The 15,333-nt window shown below is 39.5% G+C and overlaps 1 protein-coding gene across 1 annotated transcript; it reads left to right on the plus strand.

The window, feature by feature from the left end:
• Nucleotides 1–770: 770 nt before the first annotated feature.
• On the plus strand, nucleotides 771–11,934 carry LOC104467972 (nuclear receptor ROR-beta; the record flags this gene model as incomplete). Its single annotated transcript, XM_010081954.1, has 4 exons — nucleotides 771–815; nucleotides 3,887–3,972; nucleotides 8,343–8,484; nucleotides 11,533–11,934. Coding segments are annotated over 4 exons (675 nt in total), but the record flags the coding sequence as incomplete, so codon positions are not given.
• Nucleotides 11,935–15,333: the final 3,399 nt, after the last annotated feature.

Genomic DNA, 15,333 nt, shown 5'->3' on the forward strand with positions numbered 1-15,333 from the left:
ATATTTGTTTTTATCCAAGTGTTCATTTCAAATGCATGAGATGATTTTGTATTTGCTTCCTTGATAGAATTCCACCCTTCTTCCTGTTGTCCCGGGAGAATGAATTAGGTCCCAGGTGGTAAACCCAGCATCTGTGGATTATTATTACTACTCGTGTAGAATTAATTAATTTCCATTGCAGAATTCTAGTTTATAGGGTGCCATACAGAACTAGAGGCAGTTCCAAGCCCCAAAGAACTTTAAACTTAAGTATAAAATAAGAGATGAATACTTCAGGGAGACAGGATGACCCTGTGGATGACCCTTCTTTCTTGATGAAAGAAGCTACAGTTGGTGATAGGGAGCAATCGCAATGCAGCATGTATCCAAACATTGTGAATGTTTCATTAGATATCAGGGTGATGGAGGTTTTGCAAGCTTTTATCAAGAGATACGTCTCAGGACAGGATGAAAACTGAATGCGCTTGTTGAAAAATTGGGCAAATGGACAATTGAGACCTGTGTTGTTGCTTGAAAAGAGACAGGAGCCATTATTCTTATTTGCATTATTAAAGTTGATGTGTAAAAAGTCAAGTGGAACAACTTTAGAAGTAGAGATAAGTAGTTTTTCTCTTATTCCTTCCTCTTCTTTACTACATTGGGATAAAATAAGTTCTATTCCTGTGCTGCTGAATGTTATCTTTGTGGCAACTCCATCATTATTAGCTCATTTCATTTTTGCCTCAATATTCAGGAAGTGGTACTGAATCAGTGCATTTTATACTTGTAAGGAATTCAGAAGCGAGCTGTTTATTTTATAATAGCGATAAAGAGAGGTAGGATATAAAAGGTCCTTAAACTGTCTAAGAGGAGAAGGCAAGAAGAAAAGCAACATAAAACTATAGGCGGCTGAACAAGGATACAATGTGGAAAAGGTGTAGTAGCCTCTGATAATCATTAAATCTGCAAAAGAAACTTGGTACACTGGGTGTTAATTACAGTAATTCAAGAAGTTTCTGGGAATACAGTGGCTTCTTTTTTATCTGGGCTGTACAATTAATGACTCAAGTTTTCTGTTACAAATCCTTAAATTGTTCTGCTGTCTTATGAACAAAAAGAATTGCCTAAGAGACAGTGGCAGAGTCCACTTTTCCAAACTTCATCGAATGTCCTCTGTGTCCTAAAGATGCTGTGTTTTCTGTGAGCTCCCTAAGCAGCCATGGTAGCAATTTCCTAGACATCCTGTATTTACTAACACAGAATGGTTAGTTTTGAGTAAGGGTTTGAATCAACTGATGAGTTGCAAGTCTAAAGTATTTATTTCATATTAATTGAAACCTAGAGCCTTAGCATTTGGTGACACGGTCCACAAATATTTACCATGAACGTAGTGCTTATAACTGCAAGTCATGCATGGAATTATTGATTGCTCACGTAACGAGTACTGTGCTAAATGCAATGAGTGTCACAGGATCAATTCTTCTGTCTCTGTTCCTTTCGCAGTTACAATCTGTATATGCAAGTCACATTACAAGTACCTGCACAGTGGTTTGGCGTTTTTTTTTCCTCCCTTTGTTTTGTCTTTTTCTGAAGATCTCACATTCCCACTGTAGTTTCTGCCTCTGACACTGACATATGTCTTTGATGCTTGTCAACATAAAACAGTGTGTGGTCCCAGAGCTGAGCCTTGCTCCCTCCACATGACTCTCAAGCAGAGACCTGTGAGTAATTACTCAAGCTGGCCTCTCAAACAGCAGTACCTGGAGGTGCATGCTTAAATGTTTTAATTATCTCAATGGGGATAAGGCATAGGAATTTTTGAGCAGGATCAGCCTGGCAAAATTGCCAAGGAACTGCAGATGCTTTTCTGTAAGGAACTGCCTTCCTTTTTATGCATCTATCATACCACGATGGCTCATGAGTATTAGTTTCTTAAGAAGGGAAAAAAACTACCACCATGTAAGCAAAATTGGATACAGAAGCTAACCCCAAAATTGCGGATGACATAAGAAGTCTTATTTCTAGATGTGAACTTTCTTAAGTACAAAGACAGACAAGATTTTAGTTCTGGGTTTTCTCCATGGAGAATATATTAACAACAAATTGTTATTTCCTACAACAAAATTAATTCTATCCATCCTGGTTTATGAGTGGTTTAAAAACTGGTTTGCTTGCCTAAGCTTTGCCTAAAAATGTGCTTGATCAGAGACAGCATCTCAGGAAACCAAGCTCACAATGGAGAATTAAAGTCTCTTTAGCCAGCCATGAACACGTCTCTTCACTGATACCTTTGAGATATGGTCCCAAAGGAATAGTTACTCGACTTTTCAGAGAAGAGGGCCTGCTAGCTTTCACCTTTTGGAGTTTACCTTGGTAAGCCTTTACCCTCAGTAGGGGTCTCAGGGAGTAGGGGATGCAATGCACCTTTCCATGGGAAGTGTGGTGGCTCTGCAGGACAGAGTTCTGTGTTTTGATTGTTTAACCACATGCTGGTAACTCTTACAAAATTCTTGACTTCTGCTAAGAGCGGTAGATGATAACAATAGGTAGAAATGGGGAAAAATCCAGACTACATTATTATATTGTCACAGCATCCGTTGTAAAAGTGTGCTTAGTGCTCAGCTTACAATGTGCAGTCATTTTTAAGCATGTTTTTTCCAGCATTTATGACCTTCTTGCTGCCCACACGTTTGAAAGGGGATGGTCTTCTTAGGATGAGCATCTGGAAAATAATCTTGTTTCCCCATCTCCCATTCCATTTTGGAAATGAATGTGTCCAGTTAAAGAATTAACAGTTAGCCCTACTACACAAGCTCTCCACTTGCTACCCAAGGATTTGATGAGTGACTTCTGTCACAGAGACCTGCTGCTATTGCTGCCCTAAGCATGGAGGAAAGACAACTAACAGGAGTATTGATCTATACCAAGTATTATGCTACTTCATAGTGGCAGGAGAATTGCAGGGAGGCATGTATCCCACATAGGAAAACAAATGAAAGGGAGCAAAAATGGATTTTCTATTTCTTCTCAACACATCTGACTAGAGTAAAGGCACCTCCTTCCCTACATTTCAGATTATATGCTCTTACAGTAGTGTCGAAGGAAACACACACAGGATTCAAAGTAGTTGAGGGAAGCAAAGAGCTTTGTTAGCAAAAGAAATATAGGGAAGATAGTGAAAAATGTTTTACTTCTCTGAATTAAATGACCATTATGTTTGTAAAAGTTTTTGAAGCATATCCATATTCAAACATTTTCAGATAGTACCTGCCTCTCCCAGCACACAGACACTGGCTACTTAAACTCAGTCTGTGGGCCTTGCCTGCTCATGACCTGATGCTGAAACTAGTAGCTTGAAGAGAAACAGAGGTTAAGCAATCATTTGCAAGCCCATCTCTGACAGTGGAATTGTTGTGTTTGTGTGTCTTGAAGCCAACATCTGAAGGATTTGGAAACTTCATCACCTCTACTGCTTGAAAAATGCATCAAAATCTTCTGCGTACTTCTACCTCAGCAAAATGAGAAGTCATGAATATTTGAAATGTGTAAGCAAGAACAATTTAGATAATTATTTAGGACCCCTAATGACCATTGTTAGCAATAGTGATGATGAAATTAGCAAGTAAAAACAAAAAGGAGAATATGAGCAAAAGCTTGCTAATCATGATATCTTAAATTGTTGAAGAGTTTTGTGGGGTATGGTAGAAACTACATGATGTGGAGCAGTTAAAATTGGCCAAATCAAAATATTCTGAAACACACAGTACAATGCAAAGCAGTTTTCTGTTGTCAGGAGCGTGAACAGGTTATCTGCTGACTAGCTCTAGTTTTAAAGTTTTTTATTTGAGAAAGAAAGAAATTAAATAGAATTGTGTACTCAAAGTATTTCTCTTGTATTTTTTTTCAGCGCAAATTGAAGTGATACCATGCAAAATTTGTGGTGATAAGTCCTCTGGAATACACTATGGAGTCATCACATGTGAAGGCTGCAAGGTATGAGATTTTAATACAGCATAGTCATCAGCATCTGCATTAGCCCCAGGCGTCTGTGTACAATAATACAGTCTTACATGCTTTCAAGCAAGCAGTGCCAAAGGCTGTAAAGCCTGCTGCTGATACAGATGCCTTTAATGCCTAATTTTACTGCTTGCTTTCCTTTTCATCAAATAGTCTTTAGTGTTACCTCCTTGTTTGAAACACAAATTAATACATCTGATGCAGTAAAAGTGCTGATACAGAGGCTGGCGACTGTAAGTCACACCTGTCCTACCTTAAATCAGCTTGAGAGATGGATTTCTTATCTTGTTTCCTATATGATCCACGTAGCATTAGAAGTTGGTGCAGTATCTCAATTCAACATCTTGCGGGTTTCAGTTTGGTCCTATTTTATCCCTTTTGTATTCTCTGCATGCCAAATTGTAATCTCCAAAAGAAAAAATGCCCTACATTTGTGTAAAAGGATCCTTTGTCTTCTTCCTAAAGGCTCCAGCACAAGGCAATTGCTGGGAATTGAAAGTTTAAAAAAAAAAAAAAGGAAAAAAAAGAAAAAAAAAAGGACGAAAAAAGGATAAAACCCCTTCCATGCTGCTTACTCATATTAACATATTATGCCAGGCGTTAGTTCAAATAACACAAATCAGGTCCCAAGGCAAGAGAAGAAAGACTTTGGTTTTCAGCTTCAAATATACTCTGTGATTTCATTATTTAAGGAATTACATCATTACTCATGGAAAAACAGAATTTCGTACTACATGTGAAATTGCAGAGATGGAGAGGCAGCATCTCTGACTTCTTTTATGTGGAAACACAAACTGCTACATTTGAAAGTGAGCGCATATTTTTAGAGTGAAAATGCAAGTCTGTATTTAATTACTGCTTTACAAAATTTTAGAATATCTGAAAAATCTGAAAATTTGTGTGCACCCATTCCCAAAAGAAAGCTTTTAATGCCAACACATTAAGAAGCAATATATTGTCAAAGATCATATTTCTTTCAGAAATGTTAACAATTGTAAACGGAACAACCCACAGTGTGTCACTGTCTTATTGTGACGCTGGACGAGAAATAAGCGTCTTCTTATGACTATCACATGAAACAGGATTAGACTAATTGATCTGTTACTTCAAAATTGGCCCAAAAGCTATGGGAGAAAAAAAAATTAAGCTGAAAAACAGCATTTTGTCTTGGTACTCAGCGCCCACAGAGCAGTTAGGGGTAGAGTCTCCTGTAGATGTGATTAGGGTTAATGCTGGCCCTTGTGTGTGCTTCAAGAGGAGATGATACCCCTCAGCTCTGTGTGTAGACGGCTTATTGAGATAAAGAGCTTCTCTTCCACTTACGACAGTTTTAACCCTATTGTTTTTCTGCCAGTTTTGCGGTATCAGATCAATTAGTCTAATCTTGTTTTGTGAGCCCGTTGTGAAAAAAGATGTCAGTTTTCACACTGGGTCCAATGGGAGGTATATCACTCTGTCAGAGGTCTCTTTTAAGGTAAGCACTGTCTCAGGCAGTTGCAACTCTGCTCTTCCTTGCCCGTTGCTTCCTTGTGTAATTAATAACTATTTTCTGAGCCTGCATACTAATAACTGATCATTTCTGGCTCCTTTTTTCTGAATGTGTTACAAATCTGAATTAATTAAGAAGGAGATAATGTGTGGAAGAGTCAAGAACTGCTCCAGAAGCATGCACACACATTGAGCCAGGTGCCAGACAGCTGCGGTGTTTCAGGACATAGCATCCAAAGATTGTACTGCCAGTGGCAGTGATACAAACTTCAAGGGACAGGAAATCCTTTAACTCTGTATCCCTACATTAGCTATGCCACTGCAAACGCATATTATAAGTGCTTAAGGGCCATCGTAAATATTACTGCTGTTTTGTGTGCATGCCTGCGTACACTTGTTGGACCCATTGAAGAAAATGGTGGCTCTGCCATTATTGTCACTGAAAGGATGAAAACTGAAGACAGGTTTCCATCCCATCTGTCTCTGTGGCTCTTTCTTTTCCTGAGAAGCCTTTTATCATCTCTCGTGCCTTCCCCCAGAGCAGAGTATTTGCTACAACTCTTTTGGCATAATTTAGACAATAGTTCACATGACCATCTCCCTTCTCAGGCCAACTGTCGGTGATGGATAAAGTGACTTCTTCAAGATGCAGAAAGACTTGTTGTCAGTGTTGGGAATATTGGGAAACCTGTCTTTAAGTCCATAGCTCCTCAGTAATGAACTTCATCCTCCTTCCCCCGAATTGAATTATTTTCAGTAGATATAGCCAGTATTATAAAAAGATTCACGAAAAATTAGATGAAAGGATTGTCTGTAAGACAATATTTAGATCCTATGCAGAAGACAAAAGTCTCCTTGGAAAAATAAGTTACCTGCTGTAGATTAATTTTTTTATTGAACCCTTGATTTTTTTCCCAAGAGGGGTGAAGAAGGAACAAACAAATTCTTCTGAGATGAGATCAAACTTAATAGGAAAAAACAACACTACAGGATACGGCACAGTCAATGCTAAATGGTTGTGTGGAGTGTTTAACATTGGTTGATTCATTTGTTCTCTCAAATCCATATACATATAGGAGTGCTAAAAGCTAAACCCTTAAACCATATTAAAAAAAATGGCTGTAAAGTTCAGCAAATAGAGTAACAACATCTGTAATTAGCATCCATTTAGCCTTAAACTCACTTCCACAGTTTCAGGAAAGTTTTGGTCAGCCAGGATCAGATAAGTCTCCACTAAGTTTTTTCAGAGAGCTTCCCTAAAGGACATCCATGTTCTCAAAAATGCAAATCATAAAACTTAATTTAATTTAGATATACTATAATATAATCACTGATAAAGCCAGCACAGGTCAGCTGGTTTTGTGAGCGTCTTTATGCTCGACCTCAGGAACCAGCACTGCCGGTGTCCTTGATGGGACACCATGCATGTCACCCGTTCTTTCTGACACCCCACACCATCCCCATTTGGTTCAACAGGACTTGAGTAAGAATTCAGGCATTACCTGTAGCAAGCAAATCGAGCACTGTGACACTGTTGCCTTGTTGCTTCACCACTCTCATTCCCCCAAAATGCATGTCTGCCACAATTTCCATTGTTCAGTATTACCATCTGTCAGCCTGTGCCGAGATAGCACTAGTGTTGCCTGATAAATTAAGTCAGCTCTTGCTTTCTGGCTCCATTCAGAGCTGTTTTGCAAACCAGCCCAGAAAGGCACAACCACTTTGGCATCACTTCTGGTGACTAGTGTGACTGCAGTAATGGTGGTTTTTGTCCTTTTTTTTTCGCTCATGGCTTCCTGCAGTGGCTAGGATGTCCTTCAGCTCTCCCACCACACAGCCCTGCAGCTGCCTGCATCTAAAGATGACAAAATGACCAAGAAATTTTTCTTTGTTTCTCTCTCTCTGGACTTGCTGTTCCTTCTGTACTATATTTTACAAGAAATAAAAGAATATAATAAAATGCCTTCTCCATTTCTCTTTCTCTCTCTAATCCTCACCCCCTGGTTTCACGCCTCTTGTCACCCCTGCCATTTCATGGCACTTCTACGATAACGGTACTTCTCAGTGGCATTCGTAGCAGCTTGGAGTTCGTAAGGCCTTAGGTATGGGTTAATGCTCTCCTTCTAACCCTCTGATCTTTAGCTAAATAGCCCACAACTGGCCAGAAAAACCTTCTAGAATCACTACAAATTTTTACATAGATAAAATGGATAATGTTATATTCCACTGAAATGGAAAATGTCGTCACTTTCTCATGGTGGTGTCTAAGGTGTTGCTTTCTCCTTTGTGTGTTGGCTTTACTTGATACAGTCATTAAATCCTAGTGCTTTTGTGATGCTTGAATTTGAATAATTACTTTTCACTCCTGAAGTGCATGGTCCCTCCAGATCAGATCAACATTTGCCAGGTTAAATTGAACAGCAGACTTCAGCTTCTAATGGTGTGCATAGCCTGTTCCAGTTATTACTAGTCTCTTTCATTAAAGGAAGAAAATAGTCAGAACAAATACTTTTAAGTCATCTGTTTACAAATGCTGACAAGTTTTTCCTCTATTAAGAGCAAGCGTTAGATGATACATGGTTGTTACTGCATGATAAGAATGCATTCTGCAACATTATTGTTTGCATTTTAACAAAGTAAAATTACATTCTTTACAAAAGAAAGCACAAGTCTCCTTATTATAAGTAAATGTTCTTTAATTTCATTACACAAGGCCAACACATCTGCAAAGCCATAGCATAAGTAGCATTGCACTAAATAAGAGTTTATATTATGCATTTAGGTGGTTCTCTGTGTATGTCTGAATGCACATATATGCACATGTTAATACTCTGTCTCTCTTGCTCTCTTGCCCCTAGGGATTCTTTCGGAGGAGTCAGCAGAACAATGCCTCCTACTCCTGCCCAAGGCAGAGAAACTGTTTAATTGACAGAACCAACAGAAATCGTTGCCAACACTGCCGACTGCAGAAATGTCTTGCCCTGGGAATGTCTCGAGATGGTAAGGAGTCAGATTCCTGCTTCACACCTAAACCCTTTGAAACTCTTCTTCACTGCTGACTTACTTAAACTCCCTGTAGATTTCTGGAAAAAGAGAGAGGACAAGCTACCTGCTTTTTAATGCACGCACTGTGAGACACAGATCTTTGCCATTCAGTTAACAAAGGAGGCTATTTTCATGGGGAGGGTGGGGAAATGACAAAATGAGGAGCAGTGTTAGTTTGGAACAGAAAGAGTCAGAAGTGAAATGTGGTGTTCTGCTCAAAAGCACAAGAAGGTCACCTCTGTAGAGGTAGATTTATATTCCAGTTTAGGTAACCTCTTATATTAAACATTAACATTTACCTTAACATTAAATATTGATGTGTGAAAGCATCCCTTTCCTTGGCATCTCTACAGGTCTGTGACAGTAAATAGGCAGTTAAGCAGAAATCTACAGCTTGATAACGTTAGGGGTTTGTGTTTGTTTTATTCAGAGCACTTGACCAAATACTTTGCATTGCTAAAAAAGCATTTCTTTAACCTGTACATTGCCTCCTGTCCCTGTCTGGGTCTATAGAAGAAACATTTCATTTCATAGTTAAGCACTGAAAATGGACACTATGCCAAGGGAAAGCTTCACAGTGTATCCGATGGCAGGTCCTTGCAGAGGTCTGTCCTGCCTTCCAAGCTGTGGTGTGAGGAGCCCTGATGGGCAGGCTGACAACACGCATGCACTGCACCAGAGCTGCAGGAAATGGGAGGCTTGGGCACGGCTGCCCACGCCTGACCCACCTCAGCCACCGCTGCTCGTGCGGGGGGTTTCCAGCTCACAGACACATTTTAAATGGTCAGGAAGCAGGAAAATAAAATGTTCTACTTTTGAAGGCAGGTTGTATTGATTTCAATTGCCTGGCAGCAGTTTCCCATCTTAGAAAGTTTACACAAAATGTGTCATTTGAAATTAACTGTAATTGATGGAGAAGTTACTTAAAGAGCTATTTCTTTAGATGGTCTACAGATTGCAAACTTATTTTAAATTTGGACTGTAATAGGTCTTTTCCTACCTCAGGGTGTCTCATGTCTCACTGAAACAACTGGCTTATCAGCCTCACCAGTCTGGGAGGGGCCTTGCAGTCTAACCTTTGTCCGTGAACTCTTTTTGGTCCTGGCGTGCAGTTTACTTGATGCCTTAGCTCCCAATTCTTCCTGGAGGAGATTAAAATAGTAACATTTCAGTAATTTAACAGTACATGCTTTCCTCCTAAAAGTAATATCTTCCAATGATTTGAGGTATCACAGAGGCATTTTAATGTGACTGACAGCACTGTCTTCCCAACCTATAATTCAGGGACCACTGCATACAGACAAAGGGAGTGATGCTTCTGACAGCATCTCTTTCTTCTCTCATTGTTTATGTAAGGGTGTTTATACTTAATGATTTTAAGAGCTCTTGCAAGTTTAAAATAGTCTGTATGGATTTTTTTACCACAGAAATTGAATGTGATTTTTACCTCTCAGCCATCTAGCAGATTCATTTTTATCATGCAGAGGCAGGATGCTAATTGACAGCAACTGGAGAATCCAATTAATGAGTCTGTAATGAGAATAAACAGTGGGTGTTTGTTTTTATTACTGAGACCCTAAATTTGAAGAAAATACACAGTTGCCTTTTTCAAAGTACAGTCATTGTATACTGTCAGTAAGGGTGTACAGTGCACTGTGGGCTGATTCCAGGGGCAGGCTGCGTTCATGTGAGGTAGTTTGCAGCCTGTGTGAAGGGCTGCAAGTAAGCTGAGGTTGGCAACAAGAAAAACCTCTCAGTGTAAAAAAGTGAAAATATGTTGAAAAGACACTGCTGTCTCCTTGGTGTTCTGGCACTGCTGTTTCATGTTACACTCCTCCTTTTCTGTTCTTTTTTCCTGAATGAAGATTTTCACATTCATCCACATCTGTAGGCTCAGACTCTTCTGAAGGGCTATAGCTGAACTGTGGGGTAGCAAAAAGGAGAGCCAAGCCCATCCTGTGGTAATAAATGTGATGATTCTGAATTGATCACAGTTACAGATGAACTGGAAATACTCAGCTTTGGAAAATACATCTCATAACGCATAGAAATCAGTACTTCCAGAGAAATATCCTCTTATCTGTGCTTTGATAAGTTCTGCTAAATGTATCCCTCATTTGCTTTAGAGCACAATTAACAACTACCTCTGCTCTGAGATACCAAGATCTAGCTCAGTAGAAAGCCAGAATTTATAGAGAGATGGGGTGAGGGCAGTGGGGGAAGATAATCGGCTGTGACCCACTGTAGAAGCAGGCTGTTGTTTTACTCCTCCTAGTTCCACAGCAATCAGCCTGTCATTTTTGAAAATTTCAATCTCAGTGTAATAAACCCTGTTCCTGGGCAGAGTGGTTTGCACTCTGATGTTTTCCTCCTTTTCTCATCAGAAGGAATGCATGGATTTGTGCACGGAGATTATGTAAATTGATTGTGTAAATCCCTGAGACTTTCCTCTGTGGGAACATTTGTGCTGTTTACCTTCAAATCTGTTATTTTCCTCTAGGTTTTAACTCTAACCTGTAAGATTTTTTATTTTTAAAGTGTGAAGATAACACCTCATTGAAAGGATGCAATAATAAGGCTTTAGGGCTTGTTTTCATCCAGAGTACTTATCCTGTTAGGGCACTGTTTAAAGGTTTGTGGAAAGTTGGTAAATCACATGGGATATGAATCTACAGACTGTACATTTCATACAGCTCTGGGTTGTTGTTCAGTGAAAACAGAGATATAAAAGGATGCGTGGTCTTTTTAACATGCACAGTGGGAAGTGAGTTGCTTGACTGAGGCCTTCCTGTCAAATAGGAGTCATTGCCATCACCTTGTAAAACCAAGCACACAATACTTTTTCCTTTGTGAGACCCATGTAGTGTAAAGTTTTGCATCCTCTCTCAATCGTTTCCACAGCAAAAGTAACGCTGAAACTAAATATCAAAAGCATGGTGGGGTTGAGGATAATCAAGAAAAAATGAAAGACAATAGTGGTTTGCATTGTGCTTTGCTTTTCAGCTGTGAAGTTTGGAAGAATGTCCAAAAAGCAGAGGGATAGCTTGTACGCTGAAGTGCAGAAGCACCAGCAGCGACTGCAGGAACAACGGCAGCAGCAGAGTGGTGAGGCAGAAGCCCTCGCCAGGGTTTACAGCAACAGCATCAGCAACAGCTTGAGCAACCTGAATAACGAAACTGGCAGCACCTACTCAAATGGGCATGTCATCGACCTGCCGAAGTCTGAGGGTTATTATAACGTGGATTCTGCCCAACCTTCCCCAGACCAGTCTGGGTTAGACATGACTGGAATCAAACAGATAAAGCAGGAACCTATCTATGACCTCACTTCTGTACCAAACTTGTTTACCTATAGCTCTTTCAACAATGGGCAATTAGCTCCGGGGATATCCATGACCGAAATAGGTAAGGAAAATTCTTCTTTCTTTAGTGTAATGTGTATAAATGTAAGCTAGACTGCAATACTGTCTTCATTAAAATATTATCGAAGCATTCCACTCACAGGTACACATGTGTGTATGTGCACGCACATACAGGGAGTAAAGGAGAGAAAATCAGTCTGGCAGTAATTGACACAACATCAAGACAGTTCTTTTTTTACTAAAATCTGCAAATTATGCAGTTTCTTAAACTCAGCGGTTCATGTTCTGTTTATGAAATAGGAGCACCAGAGCAGGTGATGAGTCAATCAGAACCAAGTGATAATTAGTAGTGGGAAGCTTGTTTCAAGTGAGCTCGTTACTAGCAGGGTTAAATGATCTCTTCAGCCAGCCTTCCCTATTCTTGTCAACACCCAGAACCCTCATGACAGCTATTTATTGTCAAAAAGCACCAACTTGCTACTTCTGGTGCATGGATGTACATGCAGAACAAGTTAACCAAATTTATGAGGTGCACAAACTCTCAATGTAGTTGCATGGATACCCCTGCTCCTCTGCTTGAATGCCTTGGAGAACCTGTCCCTTGATTTCTCCTCTGAAAAGCAGCAAAGAGACCTCTCTGTGAGATGCGATGGTTTGAAAGGCAACAGCTAATGGTGATTCTTCTCTAAGGAAGATTTCTGTTCATCTAATGTCCCTAGTTGTACTTGTCCAACACAACTGGAAGTACTACTTCTTTTATAAAGAAATAACAGGAAAGAAGATTGACATCCTAGTGAGGTACTTCCCACCTCAACCAGTAAAGTATGCTGAGTCAGTTGTGGTTGAGAATATATCAAAGGGTAACACTTTGTCAATGGAATTTAACTAAAAAGAAAAGAAAGAAGAAATGAACAAAAAAAATGAATTAAAGAGCACCCATAACAAATTAATTAATGTCACATCATAAAACACTCTATAGTTCTGGCCTGGCCTTGTGTGTACGCAGACCTACTAAGGGCCCTGGAGATGGGGCACGCACTCCATATATACTGCAGAAAGGGTGTATGGAGTAGTTACTGTCTGATAAAAAAATGAAGGTGCAGGCAGAATCTGTAGCATGTTTTTTACCTATGGATGCTCCTATACAGGAAACTGTGTAACAAATTGTGTGCTTTAGTTGCAAATTGTGCAGGAGAAAGTTTTGCTTTTCTGCAGTTCTGTTTAGTGGGATGTGTTTTGTTGTCACATTTGGCCTAGGCTGCTCTCCAGTGAAGTCCTACACCCAGAGCATAACAGCACAGAGGATTAGTGAGGAGCGTCTGTTTCAACTTCCCTCTCAGCTCTTGCAGCTGTATGAATATTACTCACATGTGGCTTGCGCAAACCTCAGTCCTGTAACAGTGGTTCACAGTACTCCAAACCATCTGAGAGATAATTTAAACGGTCATAAGAGCTGTTTCCCTGTGGCACCCTGTACCAACGCAAAATATTCCCAGAGAGACTCGAAGGAGGTACCAGAAATATGACAATTCTCATAGTCCATGCATTACACTTTGTGTTCAGCCCAAAGCAAGAGTATGGCCATGGGGTTATATCCTTAGTGGCTAAAGGATACCACTGAAGTCAATGGGACCTTTTGATTCATGGCGCTGCAGAGAATCATTTAGCTTGTATCTCTTGCAGAATTACCTAGAAATAATGCATCATTCTTAAATTTTCACCTTTTTTTTTTTTTGTCTCCCAGCCCTCAACCACCTAGCCCTAAACCCACCCCACATTTCCCAGTCTTTCATCCTCTGTGTCATCTGGCCAGTGTTCCCCTTCTGGAGCACATGAAGCGGGGAAAACCCCAGAGCACAGGGAGCAGGACAGAGCAAAGGGCCTGTCTCTGAGCTGACAGCAAAATTCAGGTGCTGGGATTTACTTCTCTTCCTTTTGAAATTGGAACAGTGGCTCCTAAATTTCTAGGATTTTACCCAGGTACTGCTGTGTGTCATTTGTGACATCTACAGCAGAGAGCTAAGGGTGTTAGTGAGAGATAATGTAGTATAACAGATCAGCTGACACAACTGAAAAAATGGAAGAGATGTACCATGAAATATTGGGATTACTGCACAGGCGAAAGATACTTTTTCAGTGTTTAAAAACAATGAGAAAATGCCTCTTAATTCTGCAGTGGATTGTTGGACAATCTGTACAGCTGCAGTCATGCAGTCGAAGCTGGAAAACTCTAAGCACTGCAGTGCATTGATTTCATATCACAGTGTGTTTAAATTTCACCACAGCATTGTATCTCGCTCACTCCAGTTAGATGTAGGAATAAGCTCAACCCATGATAAATAGAAGTTACTGCCTTAACTGTTAGATGAAATCATAGAGAATATAAAGGAGATGGAAAAGCTATACTGCATTGATCTTCATGCCGGATAGAAATTTCTTTATACTACCTTGTCTAGTGATATATTGAACTGTTGTTTTAAGTATTGCAGATCACGTTCGTTCTTTTCCTCACTGAAGACTTTCTACTAGATTCAAATTTCCAGTCTTAGTTTTCTTCTGGTCTTTATATTCTTCAAATAGGTGTAATCTTTTGCCTTTTGCCTGATCTTGAGTGCCCCCCTCTTAATTTTTTTCCTCATAAATGAATGTGTGAGACTCCTTCCATCCTTGAGCTCCTAAAAGTTTCTGTAAGCTCTCCAAGGGACAGACTTCTTCACAGGCAGACCAGAATCAAATCAGCTTCTGCATCACGTGCCAACCAATATCTGGTTCACTTACTCCTTTAGTGTTATTGCTATACTTGTTTCTCACTCACAGTTTTCCAGATACCTCTGACTGTACATTTCCAAGTTTGAATCATATTTTCTCTTTCATATTTTTCTAACCTTTTCAATCCTGTTACGTCCTCATTGATGTTTTGTGACTTCTTTCAGTGTAGAATTATGTCTTTATTTAATTAGCACGCTGTGAACCCTCTCTTTCAGATTATTAATGAAAATGTTAAATGCTTGTAAAACAAGTTCTAACAGTGGCACCTGCTGCACCTGACTAAACAACGTGCTGCAATTGCACACATTACTTTAGTATTTACTTTTTGCTTGCTATCCAACAGTGAGGTTCTCTAAAAAAAAATCTAAATAACAAGCCTTCATTTCCCTGACAGTTTGATTCAGTTATAAAAATAATATTTTCTAAGATACGCTGTGACATAATTTATACAACATTTACATTCTTTTCCTCACGTGTAGATTTTCTAATTCCAACAAAAAGGAATCTAAGATCTTTAACAGTTCTATGCTTTAATTTGAATGTGAAAGTGCTCTTTTTCCTGAACATACCTTCATCTGCAGCAGACTTTGTAGTGAAAATGGAAATTGTTGAATTTAACAGTTTTGAAATTCAAAATTTTTACACAGCAAATGTTTCAGCACATAGTATTAGA

This window comes from Pterocles gutturalis, unplaced genomic scaffold (assembly GCF_000699245.1).
Source record: "Pterocles gutturalis isolate BGI_N339 unplaced genomic scaffold, ASM69924v1 scaffold6079, whole genome shotgun sequence".
Taxonomy (NCBI): domain Eukaryota; kingdom Metazoa; phylum Chordata; class Aves; order Pterocliformes; family Pteroclidae; genus Pterocles; species Pterocles gutturalis.